The 20,029-nt window shown below is 47.3% G+C and overlaps 1 protein-coding gene across 1 annotated transcript in view; it reads right to left on the minus strand.

The window, feature by feature from the left end:
- Window positions 1-15,199: 15,199 nt before the first annotated feature.
- The window catches only part of LOC142487685 (pituitary tumor-transforming gene 1 protein-interacting protein-like), a 90,704-nt gene continuing 85,874 nt past the window's right edge, over window positions 15,200-20,029 (minus strand). The window contains exon 7 of the mRNA XM_075587396.1: window positions 15,200-16,775. Within this exon, the coding sequence (XP_075443511.1) occupies window positions 16,726-16,775 (50 nt within the window). The 3' untranslated portion in view covers window positions 15,200-16,725. The remainder of the gene's footprint in view (window positions 16,776-20,029) is intronic.

A 20,029-nucleotide genomic window follows, 5' to 3' on the forward strand; every position in this document is an offset into this window, starting at 1 on the left:
ACAGGAAAATGATATCCAATTTGATGATGAAAGTATGCTATACTGAAACTAAACTGTTAAGTGTCCTTGTGACCAGGGGCGTAGCTATAGCCCGGGGGTCTGCGCTCTTGGGGGGCCCGCTCTCCCCCCCTGTTGGCGGCCCATCTGTCACTTCAGATAGAGACAGGCTTGGGTGGGTAGGAGGAGAGCACAGGATGCCGGCTGCGGAGTACGGAGCTGATCACAGATCATCTGTAGGAGGGAGGAGAGCAGGGTTGTCTGGCTGCTTAACCAGTGGCGCTGCAGAGAGAGGATGGGGGGAGGGAGAGAGTGAGGATGGGGGACTGAGAGAGTGAGGATGGGGGGAGGGAGGAAATTTAAAAAAAAGAGGGGGCATGTGTCCCATTTTTTTACATTTGAAAATCTGGTCACCCTGATGATGATGATCATAATGAGGGGGAGAGAGCTAATGATGAGGAGGGGGAGATGAAGAGGGAGAGATGATAATGATGAGGGGGGGAGATGAGGAGATGCAATGGGGGGGGAGATAATGATGATGAGGGGAAGAAATGAGGAGGGGAAGAAATGAGGAGGGGGCGAGATGAGGAGGGAGAGAAATGAGGAAGAGGGAGAGAAATGAGGGGGAGAGATGGAGAAGGGGGTGGGAAAGATGTTGATGACCAGGAGGGATGGGAGAGATGAGGAGGGATGATGGGGGGAGGGAGAAAAAATTGCAGTCAGTATTTATATTAATGGGACCAGAAATTAGTTTTGTCCGGGGGCCCGCGGATGTCTAGCTACATCACTGCTGGTGACACATTTTCCCATGATCAAAATGCCATTTTATCACACCGCTTATGTTTATAAATATGCTTGAAGATCAATTTATTATTGCTCAACATTAGTTTTAATATCAAATATCATCTAGGAGGGATTAATCAATTGTAGTCCAGACCACAGGATTATTAATAAAATGAATCTTGATTAATTAAAAAAAAATACAATCTTATCCGAAATAGCATATATAAAATAAATAACCTTACATACACAATGTGTTCAACAGACTAGGATCTCCAGAGACCAGAGAGTATTTTTAATATTGGGTTATAATATTTAATGTTTTTAATATTGGGTTATATATGCGGACAGAGAGAAACACAGTTTTTTCTTGCTATATTGGCACTAAGGCCAAGATCCACAGATATTCGCTAGAGACTTAACGAGGCGTTAACACCTCATTAAGTGCTTGCTTGGATCTTCAAAGAGACATCATTCAGTGTTAAATTCTGTTTTCAGCTGGAAAGGCTTTTGTGTTAAATTGCAAGGGCTAATGATATGCAACAGAGGTGTTCCCCCTAGCAAGGTATAACCACGGAGCTCCATTATAGTTAACACAGGAATTTAACCTAACGTATGTTAGCTCATACCTAAAGGTGGAGTTACTCCCCTCAAGAAACTGAAATATAGGTTTGGCAGGAGAGGAAACAGAGAGGGAGAGACGTGCTAATTTGGATATGCAGAGTATATTCAAATGACAAATTTGAATATTTCCCAGGTATCTCAGGTGTGATCCTTTTCGCACACAGGTATCTATCTCTCCATGTATTGCTTAATGGTATGTTTGGGAAGGTATATAAGCCACATTGCCATTGCATTTAATTAGATTTGTAGATATGCATTAAGCTCAGGGAAAATAATAGCCATTAATTAGATAACGGCCTGTTATTAGCGCTAAATTAACGGACCTGTGTGCAGCTGGCCCTAAGAGAATAATTTTCTTAAGCATTCCTTAAAGTGAAGGCATCCAAAACAATACATAAAAATTGCTGTGCGGTAAAGCATACTTTTCTTTGCCTTAAAGCACAGAATGATCTTTTAGAATAAAAACAACCTACTAGAAACATCATTCATTTTTATTTTTGTGTATGTAAGACAAAAAGTAACCTTGACTACAGGGCACTCCACTTTATCTCATTGATAATGTAAAAAGACTTAACACATGGCTTAACACTATACTCTTCACATTTCATTTATAAATATGCTTGTCTTTTTTCGACATATGTTTCTAAACCCTTATCAATGCTGTAAAATGCTCGCATTAGTGCCATGTTAGAATTTAAACACATTTGACCCCGTAGCCCACAAATTGAGGTCACCATATATTCTTATGTTGTTATTCAGTTGAAAAACTCAGATGTCAGCTTTCGTGTGTAAACATGCGGCCACGGGGGTATTATTTTGATAAGTGCTCTCACTGACACTTTTCATGAAGAATGCAATAATAAAAAAAAGTCAAATGCTTCTATATTCTAATATTAAAAATGGGTAATTTGAATCAAGCAGAAACTTAATTTGGTCCATTTAAGCTGGTTCAGGTATGTAAAACATCAAACAGTAAATGCCTAAAAGTTCCCATGTTCTATTTTAGCCCAGTTGAATAACTGAAATTCTACAACTGTGTTTTGTTAACAAGATGAAGCAGACATAGAAGGTCATTTTTAAGTGTCCACTGTAATTCTCTGCTAGTACACTATACCAGTCAATCAGCTATAGTTGGGTTAATACCTTTATATTACCTGTTGGGTAAATTATATAGATTTAAAGAGATACCACAAGCTGATCTGTCTCTGCTAGTATACCAGTCAATGGGTTGGCTTAGACAGTTTATCTGTTGGGTATTATATTATAGATGAGAAGAGATACTACCATTTCATCTGTCCATACTCTCGCTAGTAGTAACCAGTTAATTATTTCCAGTTTGGTTAACACCCTTAGGTTACTTGCAGAGTATGAATGTAGATACAGTGTCAGACCAAGGGAGTAGCGCACACTGGCAGGTCGCCCCTCCTCCTGCAGCATCACGGCATCAAATGGCGACGCGTTGCCAGGATAATGCTATGCCACATGATGTCCACTTGTCAGGGAAATGCATCACTGTAAGCCCTTGGGCTACATCTGTATTGTACGACTTTGGATGGGAATTGTGTGGACATTGTTCTGTATCTGCCTACATCCTATGGACTATGTTAAGGATAGGAATTACCATATTTAAGCATGCAATTTTGAACTTACTGGTCCACATTCAACCACAGTAAACACATAAACTCGTGTGAGGAGAACAGGACTATTGTTATACCAAGACTAGCTGGCATCTCTCTGATTGGGACAGGGATATAAATACTCCTTATCCCCAGCCTCAACTGAGCCATTCTGGAACTGATAGCCTTTGTGAAGGTTGTGTGCTGACAAAGCTGAAAGGGCTGACAGGAAGTCAGCAGAAGGGAAACCCAGAGACCCAGTGCAGTGGTCTGGAGCATCCAGTGTTGCTGCGATCTGCGTGTGCAGTGTTGGCCGGAGCTGTTCGGAGTGAAGCAATGGTGAGAAATTTAAAACAGCTAGCTAGCGGAGAGCAAGGCAGTGCTGCCCATACTAGAGACGACAGTGGCACAAGTTGGGAACGCTTATTGGGTAAGCTTATTGACGGAGGTCCCCGCACCTAGGACTTTAGGTTGCTGCCCCAGCTGGGTGAGTTTGTGTGTGTGTTTTATGTACTGAAAGTTTGTGGAAACTTTTTCCAATAAATTCACTTTTGTTCAACTCTGCAGTTCTGTCTAGTGTATTAATCCCTGGTGTAATTGTCCTGGTCTCTCGTGACATGGGGTTTAAGAGGTATGAGGTAGGAGGGGTGAGGCGGGAGTTAGTTGACATAGTTGAGGTGGGCGTGTGAAGAGGCATGAGAGGATAGTGATGAGGGAATAATTAACGTCAACGAGGCAATTGGCGTTGCATAATTTTTAATCAATATTGACCAATTATTCCTTTACATTTTTATTTAACATTTATTATTATTATAATATCAATATTGTGTATTCCACACAGTGAAATGTATTAATAATAACTTTATTTCATATAGCGCTTTTCTCCCACTGGTACTCAAAGCGCTTTACAATTAGTGTAGTGTGCGGTACACAGCACATAGAAATTTTTACAGACACCGTCCCTGCCCAGATGAGCTTACAATCGTTTTTAAATTGTGAGAGACTGTTACCTTTTTAGTGGCATCAGTGTTCTCCATGCGTTTCATTCACCGGAAATGACATATTTTGTGGGTGTCGTATGGTGACATCACGGTGCCGGAAGACACCAGTAGTCATCGAGGACATCATTGTGTTATTGAGCACAAGGAGACATAGGGCATAGAACCCCCTTAGGTAGCTCATTCACACTGAGCCTGAGGGAAGGGCAACGCGCCCTGATACCCCAGCGTTGCTATTCTAAGTAGTGATACGGTGTCAATATGAGAAATTCCCTTTTTTGTATGCTATTTCACTTGCTAGTGTTGTGATATTTAAATGCACAATTTATATTCAAATTAAACAACATTTTTGTAAACTTACTATACTAGCTTACAAGCTTTTTTTGATGAATGGTTACATTTGAGTGCTCGTTCAAAATCTTTCTTGCAGATTTATTCTGCACCCTGCAGTGAAGGTGCAGGATTGGCGAGTGCATATTCTAAATAACTATTTTTTAAACAAATCCCATTTAGACATAGGGCCTCATGCAGAGAGGAGCGGTAATGTTAATAGCGGCATTTATTGGAGAGAAATGCCTGTAGAACGGCAGGTACTGGCGAGGTATAAAAAAAGCGCCATTTTTTTTTTTTGTTTGTGTTTCTCGCCGAGCTACCGGCGAGAACCTAAATTTCCCCTGTTCTAAAAATATCCCTATTCAGAAAGGCGCGATCGCCATCTAGTGGCTGATCGCGCCAATAACATGGAGAGAAATTCTCAATTTACCTCCGCCAAAAAAAGTTGGCAGGAGGCTGGCCAGAGGGAGAAGAAAAAAAAAAAAACGCGATTTTTTTCGCAACAGTTTCAACAGCGCTCATAGCGCTGGTTGAAACTCTCCATATGCAGAAAGGCAGTTTTATGCCCTTTCTGCATATGGAGAAAAAAAACTCTCCAATAAAGCTAAAAAAATTTGAACTCTCCAATTTAATCTAGCGCTGCTCTCTGCATGAGGCCCATATTTTTTCTAGAATAGCCATTCCAGATCCATATACAATATGGAGATTCAGGGCAAAGTTACCAAGGCTATGAAAAAATCTATTGGACCCACTATTCACTTAACTACGAATATGTGGACAAGTGACATTAATCATATAAAGGACTACATGACAGCGATGGCCCACTGGCTATCTTTTTCTTCATTATTTGCATCACCACCACCCTGTCTGTGACAAGCATGCAGTTGAAAGAGGTAATTCACAGGCAAGCTGCTTTATGTATTTGCTGGATTCAGTAAGAAGCTTACTGGTGTCACTGTTGGATAAACTGAAGAATGTCATTGCAAAATGGCTGACCCGTTTTGGACTATCCCCCGGCTTCAACTTTCAGATGATGAATCAACATAGTCTGTGCACTATGACTTGAAGATGTTGTACGCATTCCTTGTTTTCTGTAGACTGTCGACTTAAATGAACAGAATTTTCAGAAGACGTATAGGTCTGTACAGGTGAGGTTGGCTCTTGCAGATAAATCTTTGGTCATTTTCTGCATTCGGCAACTGCAAGCATTGCAATACAAGTATATTCTGCCATGCCATCAACAGAAACATGAGATATCACCAGCTACACAACATTCAATGAGAATGGGAAAGGTGGGAATTTTGTTACTTAAAACATTTCAAGTCCATTTTTTCCCCTTCTCTAAATTGGCACGGTGTTAGCCAATGTCAGATTCATATCTTTCATGGGCCTTCTGTATAAGTGTGACAGTCCATTTAGGCCTTGCACTCTCGTGCGTCTGTTGCGGTAGAGGACTCGGTGTCTGCGTTGTCAATGTGATGCGTGGTGTCTGGTGAGGGTCCGAGTTCTGCCACGCTGCAGGTGTCTGTAGGCCTTTGCCAATGTGAATGGTGTGCACTCGGTTACCAGCGTAAGCGGTGGACAACTGCCTCGGATAGTGCCAATCGATTTTATGTAGCAGTGAGAATAGTGATAGCTGTACCCACAGGTGTCCGTGGTGGATGTTAGTAGCGTGGCCCGTGGTAGTCCTAGCTGTGGGAACGTAGCACAGGGGTGGATCTTAGTGGCCAATATGTCTGACTTGTGCAGCTGTGCTGAGGTGCTGTGTCCCCTCACTTCTGCCATGTGTCTGAGATCAACCTCTCATAAAACTGTTTTTTCACTGTTCTGTCCTAGGCTTCCTTGGGCTCAGTGTTCTTTTAAATACAAACTCCTCCCCCCTTCTTAGTGCAAAATAGAGTCCTCCTTGAATTGCTGAAAACTTTATTCACAAGCACAAACAGAAGTGAATAGAACACTTTGGGAATGCATAAATTAGGAGAAGGTAAAAAAACAAACTGACAGAGAAAAGTTGGGATAGGCCACTTCACAGATTGCAAGCTTTGAAAATGAAGTACTGCAGACTGGTCAAGAAGGAAACAGGGCAGGACTTTACCAAGTGCGAGGGAGGAACATATCAAAACCCTCGGGATTCTTGACCTGAGGAAGAGAGAGAACTCTCAAAAGTTTGTCTTATAATATTTAGATATTTGGAGCTGAAGTTACTCTGCACTATCGCATCTGGATGAACACGGCTATTTCTACTTCATTCCTAATACTGTAGATGGTAGATTACACAAATACTTAAATAGCAGAAAAAGAGCTCCAGATTACAGGTTGTAATTACTTCCTCATCAAAGTCACATTTTCCCCATAATTTAAAACCAGAACCAAAAACCAGGAACTTTAGGAAGAAAACAGAATCAAAAGGTCAAGGGTCAAATGAACATCTCTAATAAAAATTAATTTGCAACTTGACTCCATTGCTTTAAAAAGTTATGAAACAATATTAGCTGAGCCATAATGCAATGTTTCCATACATTGTAATTAGCTGGTCATTTGTTTTTTTGTGTGTGGTTAAAGATTTTTTTTTTTGTATGTAAGGATGTGGTAGGAACCTCATATGTGTGTTCAGTGTTTGTCCTGTTGTTGTGCTGCCTCTGTTCAGTGAGAAGCTTGTGGAGTGTTTGCAACAGTGTTGCAGTGTGCCCTAGCAGAGTGAGACAGGTAGTGTGATGCAATAGCTGAGCTGTGTGTCTGGGCAGATTAGGCAGAGAGGCTCCGTGGAGAAACTACAATTCCCATGAGCTCCTGGGCAGTCACCTGATGTGAAGAACCAATCAGAAGGCTAGGATGACAGGGACAGGAGAGGGAAGCGTGGGGGAGAGGTCACGCTAGACAGAGGGGTTCTGAAAGGTAAAGGAGGAGGGTGTATGCATGCAGGGGGTCTGTGACCCGCTTGCATAGGCTAGCTTTACCCCGCAGGCCCTTAGGAGAAACCCCTGAGTCACAGTAGGTTGCTGTGCTGCAGGGACGCCCATAGTGGTAGCAATCAGTCACCTTACTGTGTAGACAGGTAGGGACAAGTGTGCGGAGCAGGTTTGCTGGTGAGCTGCTTGGGACCAGACAGCTGCACGGCAGACATCAAAGACAAGCAAGGATTCGGCTGATCCTTTTTGAAGCATTACCGGTCACCGCCGTGACCGGAAGGTATTTACGTAAAGTGCACCAACACCGGTCAACAGGCGCTGATCCCGCCTTAGGCGTAACTCTTTGAGGACACTAGTGAGTGACCAAAGGCCTAATACACTGAGTTATTCTAACTACTAGCGCAAGGACACGGTGTGTGGGACATGCGGTGGCGGGACCCGGACATACTCATTAAGAGCGTGGCTGAGCCACTACTGTACAGGACAATACTCATTAAGAGCGTGGCCGAGCCACTCAAGGTATAAGGACATTAGCATTTAGCTGCGTTAAAGTTATATTGCATTATAGGATATGTGTTGGGTTGTATGCTGCGTGTGTATTAATATGATAGAGTGCTAAGGTTATTGTGCATATAGTAAAGTTGGTTGCATCATACATGTGTGTGTATATGTTTCTTGCCCAGGGGAATCTCACATCACGGGGATCCTGGGTAAGTGGAGGCGCTGCGCTATAAGTGTTACCCCAGGCTCCCAGCTAGCGGAGGCTCATATCTCCTGGAGCCGCAGGTGCGTGCAGTTACCCGTAGTCGCTTTAGCGTGTCAGAAAAAGGGCTACATTTGGAGGCGCTGCTGAGATATCAGACCTGGGGTGCCCTATATTTTTTTACTGTGCAACCATTTTTTTTCTCCCGCCATGTTTGTGCCCTCGCAGCCTGAGGTGCGCAAGTGGGCCCAACGGCATGAAATTCCCCTGACACGTGCCTTCGGCCTGGGACACGTTCCCGCTACCCTCTCCCTGGGTACTGTGACTGATCTTGTCAGGAAACTCCCGCTCCTGGACACTGCCCGAGTGCAAGATCACTATTACGACCGGGAACAGGAGTGGCGCAAAATACTATTTGTCACTGACCAGGACATATGCCCCAAAGCCCTGCCCTTAGTATTACTCCTGCCTGAGGCTCCCGGCATCCACTGCCCGATAGTACAGGTGGATTCCACCGAACCACTGGCTGCGTCCACACCCCAGAGGGGATACCCCGGCTCGTTAGGTACCGTCACAACCAGTTCTGATCGCACCCCTGAGAACAGTTTGAACCCCCGGTGGCCCGCCGCAATGGGCCTAGGCACTTCGTTCACTCCCTCTGCCTTTAGGCCCGCGCTGAGCAGAACCAGCCTGTCAAGGCAAGACGCCTATTCACATGCTGGGAGTAGCCTGCCGGATAACGCCTCCATCCCTGCGCTAGCAGAAGCCATTCACCACACTACACAGTCCCTCCAATACCGAAAACTGAAGGTGTTTTCTGGGGACAAACCCATTCCCCTGGGAGAAGTCGGGTTCGAGGAATGGCTGGACCACACGGAACAGGTACTACCCGAATGGTCATGCACAGATGCCGTCCGGAGGCAGCGCATAATTGAATGCCTGAGGGCCCCAGCATCCCACATGGTGCACTGCTATCGGGATGACCACCCGGATGCTGACGCGGCTGGCATCATCCACTGCCTGACCAAAGTGTATGGGGTTCCTGTGGATGCCTTTGCGCTAATGGCCAGGTTCCATGCTCTGGCCCAGAAAGAAGGAGAGATGGTGTCTGACTTCCTTCGACGGTTGCATCTGGACCTGTGGACCCTGGTGAGGAAGGGGGTGGTGCAGAAGACGGATGCCGATGGACTACGCACCACCCAGCTACTGAGGGGACTCCTCCCCTTGCACCCGGTGTCTGTACGTGTCAGCAGCTGTCTCACGCCGGGGCAAGCACTGGCGTTCGACGACTTGATGGATTGGGTTCAGGCCCATGAGACTGTGCTACTGGGGCGTGAGCTGACCCCGGGAAAGAAGGCGGTGGTTGCGGCTAAAGACTCCAAGAAGTCGGATGCTAATACTGAGGCGCCCGGGGATGCGAACCCAAAGAAGGAAGACCTGGAAGCGCCTGCAGCCGCCAGGGAGCGCCCCGCGTCGGGGCGAGCATCGCCGACCTTCCGAGACAACTCCTACCGCAGTCATCTCCAGTGCTATGCTTGCGGAAAAATGGGGCACATTCGAGCGCACTGCCCCTCCCTACGGAAAACGGGGGCCCGACCGGCCAAGTCTATGCTGTGTACTCCGCAGACCGACGAAGCAGTGGCCCCGTCCTTGATGAGTAGTCGAATAGGGCCAGCGGCCATCGTCAAGGTGGTGATTGAAGGCATCTACGCCTCGGCGCTGATGGATACTGGGTCCCAGGTGACCATCGTGTATCGGCCCTTCTACGATCAACACTTGCACCGGCTGCCGCTGCTATCTGTTGACTCCTTGTGGTTGAGAGGGTTGAGCCATGAAGACTACCCTATTGACGGTGTGGTGAAGGTACATCTGGACATTCCCCAGTTGAACACAGGCAAGCATCACCCCATGGAGGTGGAGGCCTTAGTATGTCCAGAACCCCAGGATCATCCCAGCGCCCCGATAATCATGGGAACCAACACAGACATCGTACAGGATGTGCTCCGCAAGTATCTACAGGAAACGGGTGAATCACCGTTGCTGGCTCTAGCTGCTTGCCCGGGGTTGCAAGAGGTTTGCGGTAAGATTGCGACCGAAGAGGAACATGGGATGCTGTATAGTCAAGAGCGGGGGCTAACCGAGATCCTGTCCAGGGAAGGAAGAATGATGATCGCCGCCTGTCGTTATCCGGCCAGACGTCCGGAGGATCAACTGTTCTCCCTGGAAAGCTCGATCTGCGATGACCAGCGACTCGGCTACGAAGTGTTGGCCTCGATAAAGAAGTGGTCGGGGAAAATTCCGGCTCGAACCCAGGTGTACGTACAGAACCTTTCTACCTACACCATGTGCATTGATCGCCGGCAACCATTGGGTCGAATCTATCCAGTAACCCCGGTGGAGAACAGTGTAGCTGAGCGCCCGGTGGTCACTACTCATGCCGTGACCCCAAGGTTGGCATTCGACTTCGGAGATTCACCCTTGACGGAGGGCTGGAAAGGAAGACTGCAGACCAAACTGGAAGAACGACGGGGGGTATTCTCCATAAGTGATATGGATGTGGGGTGCAGTCGCAGTGCACGCCATACCATTCGACTGAGCGACCATGCCCCATTCCGGGAACGTTCTCGCCGCATAGCACACCGAGACGTGGAAGAGGTGAGGAGGTTGCTAGTCGAAATGGAGGAAGCTGGTATCGTTCAAGGATCACACAGTCCCTATGCCTCACCCATCGTAGTGGTTCGCAAAAAGAATGGGACCATACGCCTCTGCGTGGACTATAGGACCTTGAACAGCCGTACGGTGCCTGATCAGTATACCCTCCCACGCATCGAGGACCTCTTGAATGCCCTGATGGGAAGTAAATGGTTCAGTGTACTAGATTTCAGGTCGGGGTATTATCAAGTACCCATAGATCTGGAAGATCAGGAGAGAACGGCCTTCATCTGCCCGCTAGGGGTCTACCAGTTCACCCGCATGCCGTAAGGGATATGCGGGGCTCCTGCCACCTTTCAGAGGCTAATGGAAAAGACCCTGGGGGACCTGAACCCGCAAGAATGCTTGGTGTACCTGGACGACATTATAGTGTTCAGAAAGACGCTAGAGGAGCATGAGGAGCGGCTGATAAAGGTGTTGGATCGACTTCAAAAGGAGGGGTTGAAACTGTCCCTGGATAAGTGCAAATTCTGCCGCACGTCTGTGACATACGTGGGTCACATTGTATCAGCTGAAGGGATATCCACCGACCCAGGGAAGATAGAGGCAGTGGTGAATTGGCCCCGGCCTAACAACGTTCAACAACTTTGATCCTTCCTGGGGTTCTGCGGCTACTACCGGCGATTCGTGGAGGGCTACTCCAGCAAAGCTAAACTCCTGAATAATCTCTTAAAAATCTGTCCTGAGGACACCGGCAGGAAAACCACCACAGCACAAATGCCATTTGGAGAGAAATGGACCTCTGCTTGTGAGCAAGCGTTCTTGAAATTGAAAGCCAGCCTAACGTAGGCCCCAGTGCTGGCCTATGCCGACCCCGACCGAGAATACGTTCTACACGTGGATGCCAGCTTCAGTGGCCTGGGAGCAGTGTTGCACCAGAAATATGACACCGGGCTCCGCCCAGTGGCGTATGCGAGTCGAAGCTTAACTCCAAGCGAACAGAACTATCCTGTCCACAAGCTGGAGTTTCTAGCCCTCAAATGGGCTGTAGTGGATAAGCTACATGATTACTTGTATGGGGTACAGTTTGAAGTCAGGACAGATAATAACCCAATGACTTACATCAACACGTCCGCCAAATTAGATGCGACAGGTCACCGGTGGTTGGCGGCACTGGCCAACTATCGGTTCAACCTTAAGTATAAACCAGGGCCCACTAACATAGGGGCCGATGCTCTGTCACGGAGGCCGGGGCTTCAACCCACCATGGATGAGGAAGTATGGGAGGAAATTCCGGGGCCTGGCATACGTGCTCTATGTTCGCTAGCAGCAGTGGTCAACGATCAGGTGGCGTTCTCAGAGCTAAGAGTAGCTGATTCATTAGGGTGTCAACCCCGACCCATTCCCCGGGCCTACCGAGATCGGGAAGGAATGAACATTACCGAAGATAAAATCATTTCCTGGAAAAAATTGGTGCAACACCAGATCCAAGATCCAGTGGTGGAACTAGCTCGCCAAGCTCTGCAGCAAGAAAACCCCTCTATTCTTAAGCAAGCCCCCAGAGAACTGGTGAAGCTATTGTTGAATGAGTTCGGGAAGTTCGAACTGGACGATTGCCTATTGTACCGGGTCATTCCATACCACAATCATCCCGATCGGCGACAACTATTCTTGCCTGAAAGTCTGAGAAATATGGTCCTCCGGGGCCCTTCACGATGATCATGGCCATCTGGGCGTTGACAAGACATTCGGGTTACTTCGGGACCGGTTTTATTGGCCAAAAATGAGAGAATCAGTGGAAATGCATTGCCGAAGGTGTACCCGCTGTATACAGAGGAAAACACTCCCCACACGGGCGGCCCCCATGGCCCATCTGAAATGCTCTGGTCCTATGGATTTGGTGTGCATGGATTTCTTGTGTATCGAGCCAGACACCCGGGGCATCGGTAACGTACTAGTGATTACAGACCACTATACAAGGTACGCCCAAGCGTTCCCCACCAAAGATCAACGGGCGGTAACAGTGGCTAGAGTATTGTGGGAGAAATACTTCATTCATTATGGATTACTGAACCGACTCCACTCTGATCAAGGCAGGGATTTCGAGAGTACTCTCATTAGGGAACGGTTGAAGTTGTTAAACATAGCTAAGTCACGGACTACCCCGTACCACCCAGAAGGGGATGCTATGCCCGAACGGTTCAACCGAACACTGCTGGACATGCTGGGGACATTAAAAGGCTCTCAGAAGACGGAGTGGAGCAAGCATGTGGAGACGTTGGTGCATGCCTATAACTGTACACGACACGAGTTTACAGGGTATACTCCGTACTTCTTAATGTTTGGGAGAGAAGCCCGACTACCTGTGGATGTGCGACTGCGGATATCTACCGATGGGGTATCCAATAGAACGCATTTCTGTTATGTACAGAGGTTACAGGACAGCCTGCAGCAGGCCTATAAATTGGCTGAACAGGCGGCGGCGCAATTGAATGCGGGTAACAAAAGGCGCTATGACCACAAGGTGCGACATAAGGAGATTCGCCCGGGGGATGCTGTTCTCCTTCGTAATTTAGGCATTCCCGGAAAGCACAAACTGGCTGATCGGTGGAGAGATGGGGTGTATGAGGTAGAATCACAGATGCCTGGCCTCCCGGTATACCGCATCAAGGACTCCGAAGGCCGGGTAAAGGTGTGGCATAGGAATCACCTACTCCCCATACCTCAAGTAGGGGACAACGAATTGGAGGTACCCACGGTTTCAATTGATGGAGAAACTGAAAGTACAGAGGATGGCCTAGAGACTGTAATAAATGCAACCTCTGAGAATCCTATAGAGGGAACCTCTCAAAGGGGCTTCCGGCTGCGGGGGTATCTCCCGAAGGAGCTACGGGTAAAGAGCCCCTTGTTCCAACGCCAGATACGCTGACTCCCATGAGCCAGCCACTAGACCCGCAGAGCCCGTGCTTTGTGCCACAAAGAGACTTTGCAGACTTATCAAGCCCCTCAAGGGCAGAGTTGGAACTGCCAAATGGGAATTGCTACTCTCCAGAGGAGGTAGCTGAAGAGCAAATTCGCAGAAGCCAAAGAGCTAGTCAACCTCCAATGAGGATGGCTTATGATCAATTTGGGGCACCCCATTATGAGGCTCAGCAGTGGTCTCGGAGCAAAATCCAATCTGTGATTGTGATGCTCACAGAATTGTGCAATATCGTATAAAGCCAATGCGAATGTGCTAAGTTATATAATTGAACTGCATTTTTTATTATATAACATTCTGTGTATAGTTATGTAGGTGTAGCCCAAGCGAGGACGTTGGATTCAGCAAGGGGGAGAATGTAAGGATGTGGTAGGAACCTCATATGTGTGTTCAGTGTGTCCTGTTGTTGTGCTGCCTCTGTTCAGTGAGAAGCTTGTGGAGTGTTTGCAACAGTGTTGCAGTGTGCCCTAGCAGAGTGAGACAGGCAGTGTGATGCAATAGCTGAGCTGTGTGTCTGGGCAGATTAGGCAGAGAGGCTCCGTGGAGAAACTACAATTCCCATGAGCTCCTGGGCAGTCACCTGATGTGAAGAACCAATCAGAAGGCTAGGATGACAGGGACAGGAGAGGGAAGCGTGGGGGAGAGGTCACGCTAGACAGAGGGGTTCTGGAAGGTAAAGGAGGAGGGTGTATGCGTGCAGGGGGTCTGTGACCCGCCTGCATAGGCAAGCTTTACCCCGCAGGCCCTTAGGAGAAACCCCTGAGTCACAGAAGGTTGCTGTGCTGCAGGGACGCCCATAGTGGTAGCAATCAGTCTGTGTAGACAGTTAGGGACAAGTGTGCGGAGCAGGTTTGCTGGTGAGCTGCTTGGGACCAGACAGCTGCACGGCAGACATCAAAGACAAGCAAGGATTCGGCTGATCCTTTTCGAAGCATTACCGGTCACCGCCGTGACCGGAAGGTATTTACGTAAAGTGCACCAACACCGGTCAACAGGTGCTGATCCCGCCTTAGGCGTAACTCTTTGAGGACACTAGTGAGTGACCAAAGGCCTAATACACTGAGTTATTCTAACTACTAGCGCAAGGACACGGTGTGTGGGACACGCGGTGGCGGGACCCGGACATACTCATTAAGAGCGTGGCTGAGCCACTACTGTACAGGACAATACTCATTAAGAGTGTGGCCGAGCCACTCAAGGTATAAGGACATTAGCATTTAGCTGCGTTAAAGTTATATTGCATTATAGGATATGTGTTGGGTTATATGCTGCGTGTGTATTAATATGATAGAGTGCTAAGGTTATTGTGCATATAGTAAAGTTGGTTGCATCATACATGTGTGTGTATATGTTTCTTGCCCAGGGGAATCTCACATCACGGGGATCCTGGGTAAGTGGAGGCGCTGCGCTATAAGTGTTACCCCAGGCTCCCAGCTAGCGGAGGCTCATATCTCCTGGAGCCGCAGGTGCGTGCAGTTACCCGTAGTCGCTTTAGCGTGTCAGAAAAAGGGCTACATGTAAGAATGAACACTTCATGTGTTCCTTTGTATTCTTATATCGAGAATCATGTATACTCTGGGGCAGTTTAAATAAAAACAAATCCACAATTAGAGAGATAATAACGGTTTATTAAGCGATGTGACCAACATGCCAATATATATTCAAACATATCAAACGAGATTCCTGTGATGAATAAGATTGAAATATTGCACAGAAACACAGAGATGCACCTTTCACTTATTATGATATGGTAATGCAGTATATAGCTAGTCCTCGTTTCCAGCGTTTCACTTTAGAATGAATGGCATATCCAAAGCTTTACAATGCAACCCTAAGTGCCGTTTTTCGACGTCGGAATGCGTTATCCAACGCTCACCGCCAATGATTAACATGGGACTCACTTTACAACGGTTTCAATATCCAACGCTACTTCCAGAACGGATTCCGTTGGATAACCGAGGACTGCCTGTAAAGGACAAGTGGTTCCTCTTTGATTCCTGACAAATTCATTTCTGGAGCCACTTTTGGCTCAATAGATTTCTGTATTGCCCATATTTTAGAAGCAGGAACTCCCCTTCTCTTAAGGCTAAAGTAAAGAAACATTTATAACATCTATGCAGAAAACACATACACAAATCCAGTCTACAGTACAGTACATCTGCCTTCCAACTACACTTATTGTAATGCATAGTTCTCATGCATCTATTTTTTCTTCTTACGATCACAATACTTAATAAAATCAAACTGAGTTTTTAGAGTTTGAACATTTTCGTTAGAAATTATTCAAGTGTTTTGATTGATTCTTTACAAAAATAATATGTGTGTTTTATTTTGTTGTGATCTCAAATATACAATACCAATTAGGCCCAAAAACAACCACAATAAAAATGGCCAATGTCATTTTTAAGTATCTTACATGAGAGGGAAAACAGTAGCTCATTCTATTATGTTTTGCAGAAAAACCCAACATCAGTTTTTCATTTTTGGACGGCAAACGGTGTACGCTAAATATAATACCTGCCCCATTATAAAGAAATCATTATTGAGCATCAAGATAACAGGTTAAAAAAACAAAACATTTTTCAAACTAAATAACAGAAAAAGCCCAATCTGCAAGCTTTGCCTTATTAATGAAATGTCTCAATTTTGTTCCGCAGTAAGTAACAGTATTGAAGGACGGAACACTTACTGTAACTATGAACATGCACTGTATACGCTGTTTCACTTAGCAACTACTGTACTGTATGTATTATGTTACTTGTAATTGCCAAGATAATGTGATTGTGACCTAACAAAATTAAGAGGCAAAAATGCTAAAGCTCTTCACATAAGCACAAACAGAAATATATTTTTCTACATTCTAGTTGATGAGACTTCTCAGACAACGTGTTGAATAATAAAAAAAGAATATAAAATACATATGTTCACATTATGCATAGTAATGTACTACAACTAGAGTGAAAATAAGTGTTTAAAACCAAATGAAAAATACAAGAACAAAAAACGGGAAGCTAAAACTGAAAATCACTCATGCATTCACAGCTTATGGAAACAGATGTAACATGATAAAGCAGTGCAGGGTACTAGTAGGTCTGAGATATGAACGGGCCAAGCAGTATCCAGGACGTTATATTTAGTCATTTTCAAATTTGCTGTAGGGATGATCCATATCCTGTAGGAGACCTAGAGAGTGGAGAAACAAACACAAATATTACAGTTTTTAATTGCAGGACTATGTATCAAGAGTTCATCAACACACAGGGATAGATTCAAGATGAGCGGAAACGATTTTTACGCGCGTAATTTGTTCATATCAACTCTACATGCCACACGCAGGCCACTGGCAGTTCTATCACAGTTATAGTGAGTGGTGCTCCTATGTAACGTACCTATCTACAGTGATCAACCTTCCTTAAGCTTATTAAGAACCACTACGTCTACTACACATTTGCACTAATTGAATGCAGCGATCCCCTGAAGACCTCTAATGTTAGTATCTTCTCCCGTGAGTATGTCCTTCTCTTTTAAAATATATATTTTTTTAAATTGTATTCAAAATCATGGATTGTCTTCATCTCTAGCATCAGAGGTTACTATGTAGGCTGACCATATTTCCTTGAGTCAAAAAACGGGACATTGGGATGGCAAAAACAGGATGGGGTTATGTAATATTCCGTATTCATGAAAAAGTAAGACGATAACAACAGTTTTATTACAAGAACATATTGAGCTAACAATTCTCCCTCCCTCTCTCTCTCCCCCCATCTCCCTCTCCCTGTCTCTGTGTTCCTCCCTCTGTCTCTCCCTGTCTCTGTCCCCCTCCCTCTCTCTGTCCGCCTCCCTCTCTCTGTCTCCCTCCTCCTCTCCCCCATCTCCCTCCCTCTCCCTCCCCGTCTTCCTCCCTCTCCCCGTCTCCCTCCCACTCCCCGTCTCCCTCCCACTCCCCGTCTCCCTCCCTCTCCCCGTCTCCCTCCCTCTCCCCGTCTCCCTCCCTCTCCCCGTCTCCCTCCCTCTCCCCGTCTCCCTCCCTCTCCCCGTCTCTCTCCCTCTCCCTCTCTCACTGTCTCTCTCCCTGTCTATCTCTCTCTCCCCCTCCCTGTCTGTCTCTCTCCCTCCTTGTCTGTCTCTCTCTCCCTCCTTGTCTGTCTCTCTCTCTCTCTCCCTCCTTGTCTATCTCTCTCTCTCTCCCTCATTGTCTGTCTCTCTCTCTCTCTCCCTCCTAGTCTCTCTCTCTCTCTCCCTCCTAGTCTGTCTCTCTCTCTCCTTCCTAGTCTGTCTCTCTCTCTCCCCCTGTCTGTCTCTCTCCCTCCCTGTCTGTCTCTCTCCCTCCCTGTCTGTCTCTCTCCCTCCCTGTCTCTCTCTCTCTCTCTCCCTCCCTGTCTCTCTCTCTCCCTGTCTGTCTCTCTCTATCCCTCCCTGTCTGTCTGTTTCCCTCCCCCCCTCCCTGTCTCTCCCTCCCTCCCTCCCTCCCTGTCTCTCTCCCTCTCTCCCTGTCTCTCTCTCTCCCTCCCTGTCTCTCTCCCTCCCTGTCTGTCTCTATCTCTCCCTGTCTGTCTCTCTCTCCCTCCTTGTCTGTCTCTCTCTCCCTCCCTCTCTCTCTCTCTCTCTCCCTCCCTCTCTCTCTCTCCCTCCCTCTCTCCCTCTCTCTCTCTCTCTCCCTCCCTCTCTCTCTCTCCCTCCCTCTCTCTCTCTCCCTCCCTCTCTCTCCCTCCCTCTCTCTCTCTCCCTCCCTCCCTCTCTCTCTCTCCCTCCCTCTCTCTCTCTCCCTCCCTCTCTCTCTCTCCCTCCCACTCCCTGTCTCCCACCCTCTCCCTGTCTCTCTCCCTCCCTCTACCTCTGAGCTGTGACGTACATCTGCTAGTCTCCCTGTCCCCCTCCCTGGCTCCCAGGGGCCACAGGCTGTTCTTCACACAGAAACCCCACAGGAGCACCACTTGGGGGTGGGGGGGGGGAACCCCACCGGAGGCTGACTAGTGTCCCCCGAGTGGGCCGCCAGCCCGCCATGATCCGGTGCTGTCGCTTTCCCCCTTCCAATCCCCCCTCCTTCTCAGCCTCCCGCCAAGCGCACGGGCTGTCCGCGGTGGCAAGCCGTTCCTTTACGGAACGCAACAACTGCTGCGCGCGCGGCCGCCGGACCACCCTCCCTGCACTCAAAACCCGAAACCCCGAGATCATCACTCCCCGCCGGGCATCCGTTCCGAGAAGGTACTCAGAATCGGAGGCAGTGCGGGGCCAGGAGCATGCAGGGAGATGCCCTGAGCTGGCGGCAAAGAGGGCGTTAGGCCCGTGCGGGGGCGCGCTGAGGCGGAGGAAAAGCGGATGCTTTCCCTGGCCTTGGTTAGCGCGCCGTCCGGGGGCGGGCCAGTGACGTCACGGAGCTGGTTCGCCCTCATTGGGCGAACCGCTCACGTGACCGGCCCTGCGCTCCCGTGAGTGCTAAAACTAAAATTTTCTTAAGACCCACGCTTACGAAAGCGTGCGCGAGCCCCTGCTAAAGCCGCTCTCATTGCGGCTGCAGGTGCTCACTGGTAAGCGTGAGCGTGCCTCAGCGCCTAAGCGCTGACCATGCCCGAGGCCTTACTCTGCGGAGGGCGCGCGTTACCTCTGGGGGGGTGGGAGGGTAGTGGTTAGGGGGGGAGGGTGCGCGCGCTAGTAAATTCACGTCATCCAATTGCTAGGGGGGAGGGCGCGTTACAGTTTGGAGTGCTCCTTCGGGGGGGAGGTGGTGGGGGGCCGAAAATGGGACAAAATAGACATTTAGATTAAAAAGACGGGACGGTAGGAAAATAGAAAAAAAAACGGTACTGTCCCGTTTAAAATGGGACGTATGGTCAGCCTATTACTATGGTAAGCTTTAGACGGCACTGGGCTCTGTGGAGATCTCCATTTTAACTTCTAAAACATATATTTCACATGCTTATATCTCCCGAACGACACATCAGTTAAAAAAAAATAAAAAGAATACAGCAAAGGCTTGTAAAGGGCAAGAGGAGATCTGTTAAAGCAAGTAAAAAAAAAAGCAATCAGCACAGACTGCTGTTGTGAAGAAAAATAATGAAGAGCCACTCAACCTGATTCAATTATAATAGCAAAATGAACATGATATATCTACTAAATGTAAATACCCGAGGTACCCTGGGAGATATGCTAATGCCTATGTGAAGTATATTTAAATGCGTCACATCCCACACTTCCTAAAAGGCTGTTCATAAGAACTTTACTTTTAACTATATAATCGCCTCCAAGGTAGCATTTCAGGCGGTAAACTCAGGGACAGGAGCCTTATTTTGTTATATGGATGATAACACGGGGTGGAAAAAAATATTTAGGCGCCAGCGTTTTGATAAGCGACACACACACACACACACACACACACACACACACACACACACACACACACACACACACACACACACACACACACACACACACACACA

The sequence above is a fragment of the Ascaphus truei genome, chromosome 2 (assembly GCF_040206685.1).
Source record: "Ascaphus truei isolate aAscTru1 chromosome 2, aAscTru1.hap1, whole genome shotgun sequence".
NCBI classification, from domain to species: Eukaryota; Metazoa; Chordata; class Amphibia; order Anura; family Ascaphidae; genus Ascaphus; species Ascaphus truei.